This window comes from Merops nubicus, unplaced genomic scaffold (genome assembly GCF_000691845.1).
Source record: "Merops nubicus isolate BGI_N331 unplaced genomic scaffold, ASM69184v1 scaffold29484, whole genome shotgun sequence".
NCBI classification, from domain to species: Eukaryota; Metazoa; Chordata; class Aves; order Coraciiformes; family Meropidae; genus Merops; species Merops nubicus.
The window spans coordinates 1-240 of record NW_008606705.1 but is presented as its reverse complement, the minus strand read 5'-3'; the positions used below and the strand labels follow the sequence as shown (position 1 = coordinate 240).

General features: G+C 64.6%; 1 protein-coding gene across 1 annotated transcript in view; it reads right to left on the bottom strand.

Moving 5' to 3' along the window:
* Positions 1-86, bottom strand: part of LOC103772416 (DNA repair protein RAD51 homolog 4-like) — a gene marked incomplete at its 5' end in the record, with an annotated part of 2,463 nt that extends 2,377 nt beyond the window's left edge. The window contains one exon of the mRNA XM_008939747.1: positions 14-86. Coding sequence (XP_008937995.1) covers positions 14-86 — 73 coding nt within the window. The remainder of the gene's footprint in view (positions 1-13) is intronic.
* Between the last annotated feature and the right edge of the window lie 154 nt (positions 87-240).

Sequence of the window (240 nt, the reverse complement as noted above, 5' to 3'; positions counted from 1 at the left end):
ACCTCCCCCCCGCCCAGCAGGGGGGGGATCACAGCCGACACCGAGTCGATCACCATGATCTTGAGAGGCCCCCTGGAGCTCACGACCTGGAAGGAGGAGGCACCACGTGCAAGGTGGAGCAACGAATCCAGCAGTTTTGGAGGGCGTGAGCTGGACAGAGGCTCCAACATCCCCAGGATGGGGTGACCTGGTGTCACTCGCCAGGCACAGAAGCCCTGCTGCCCTCCGTGCAGCTCTGGG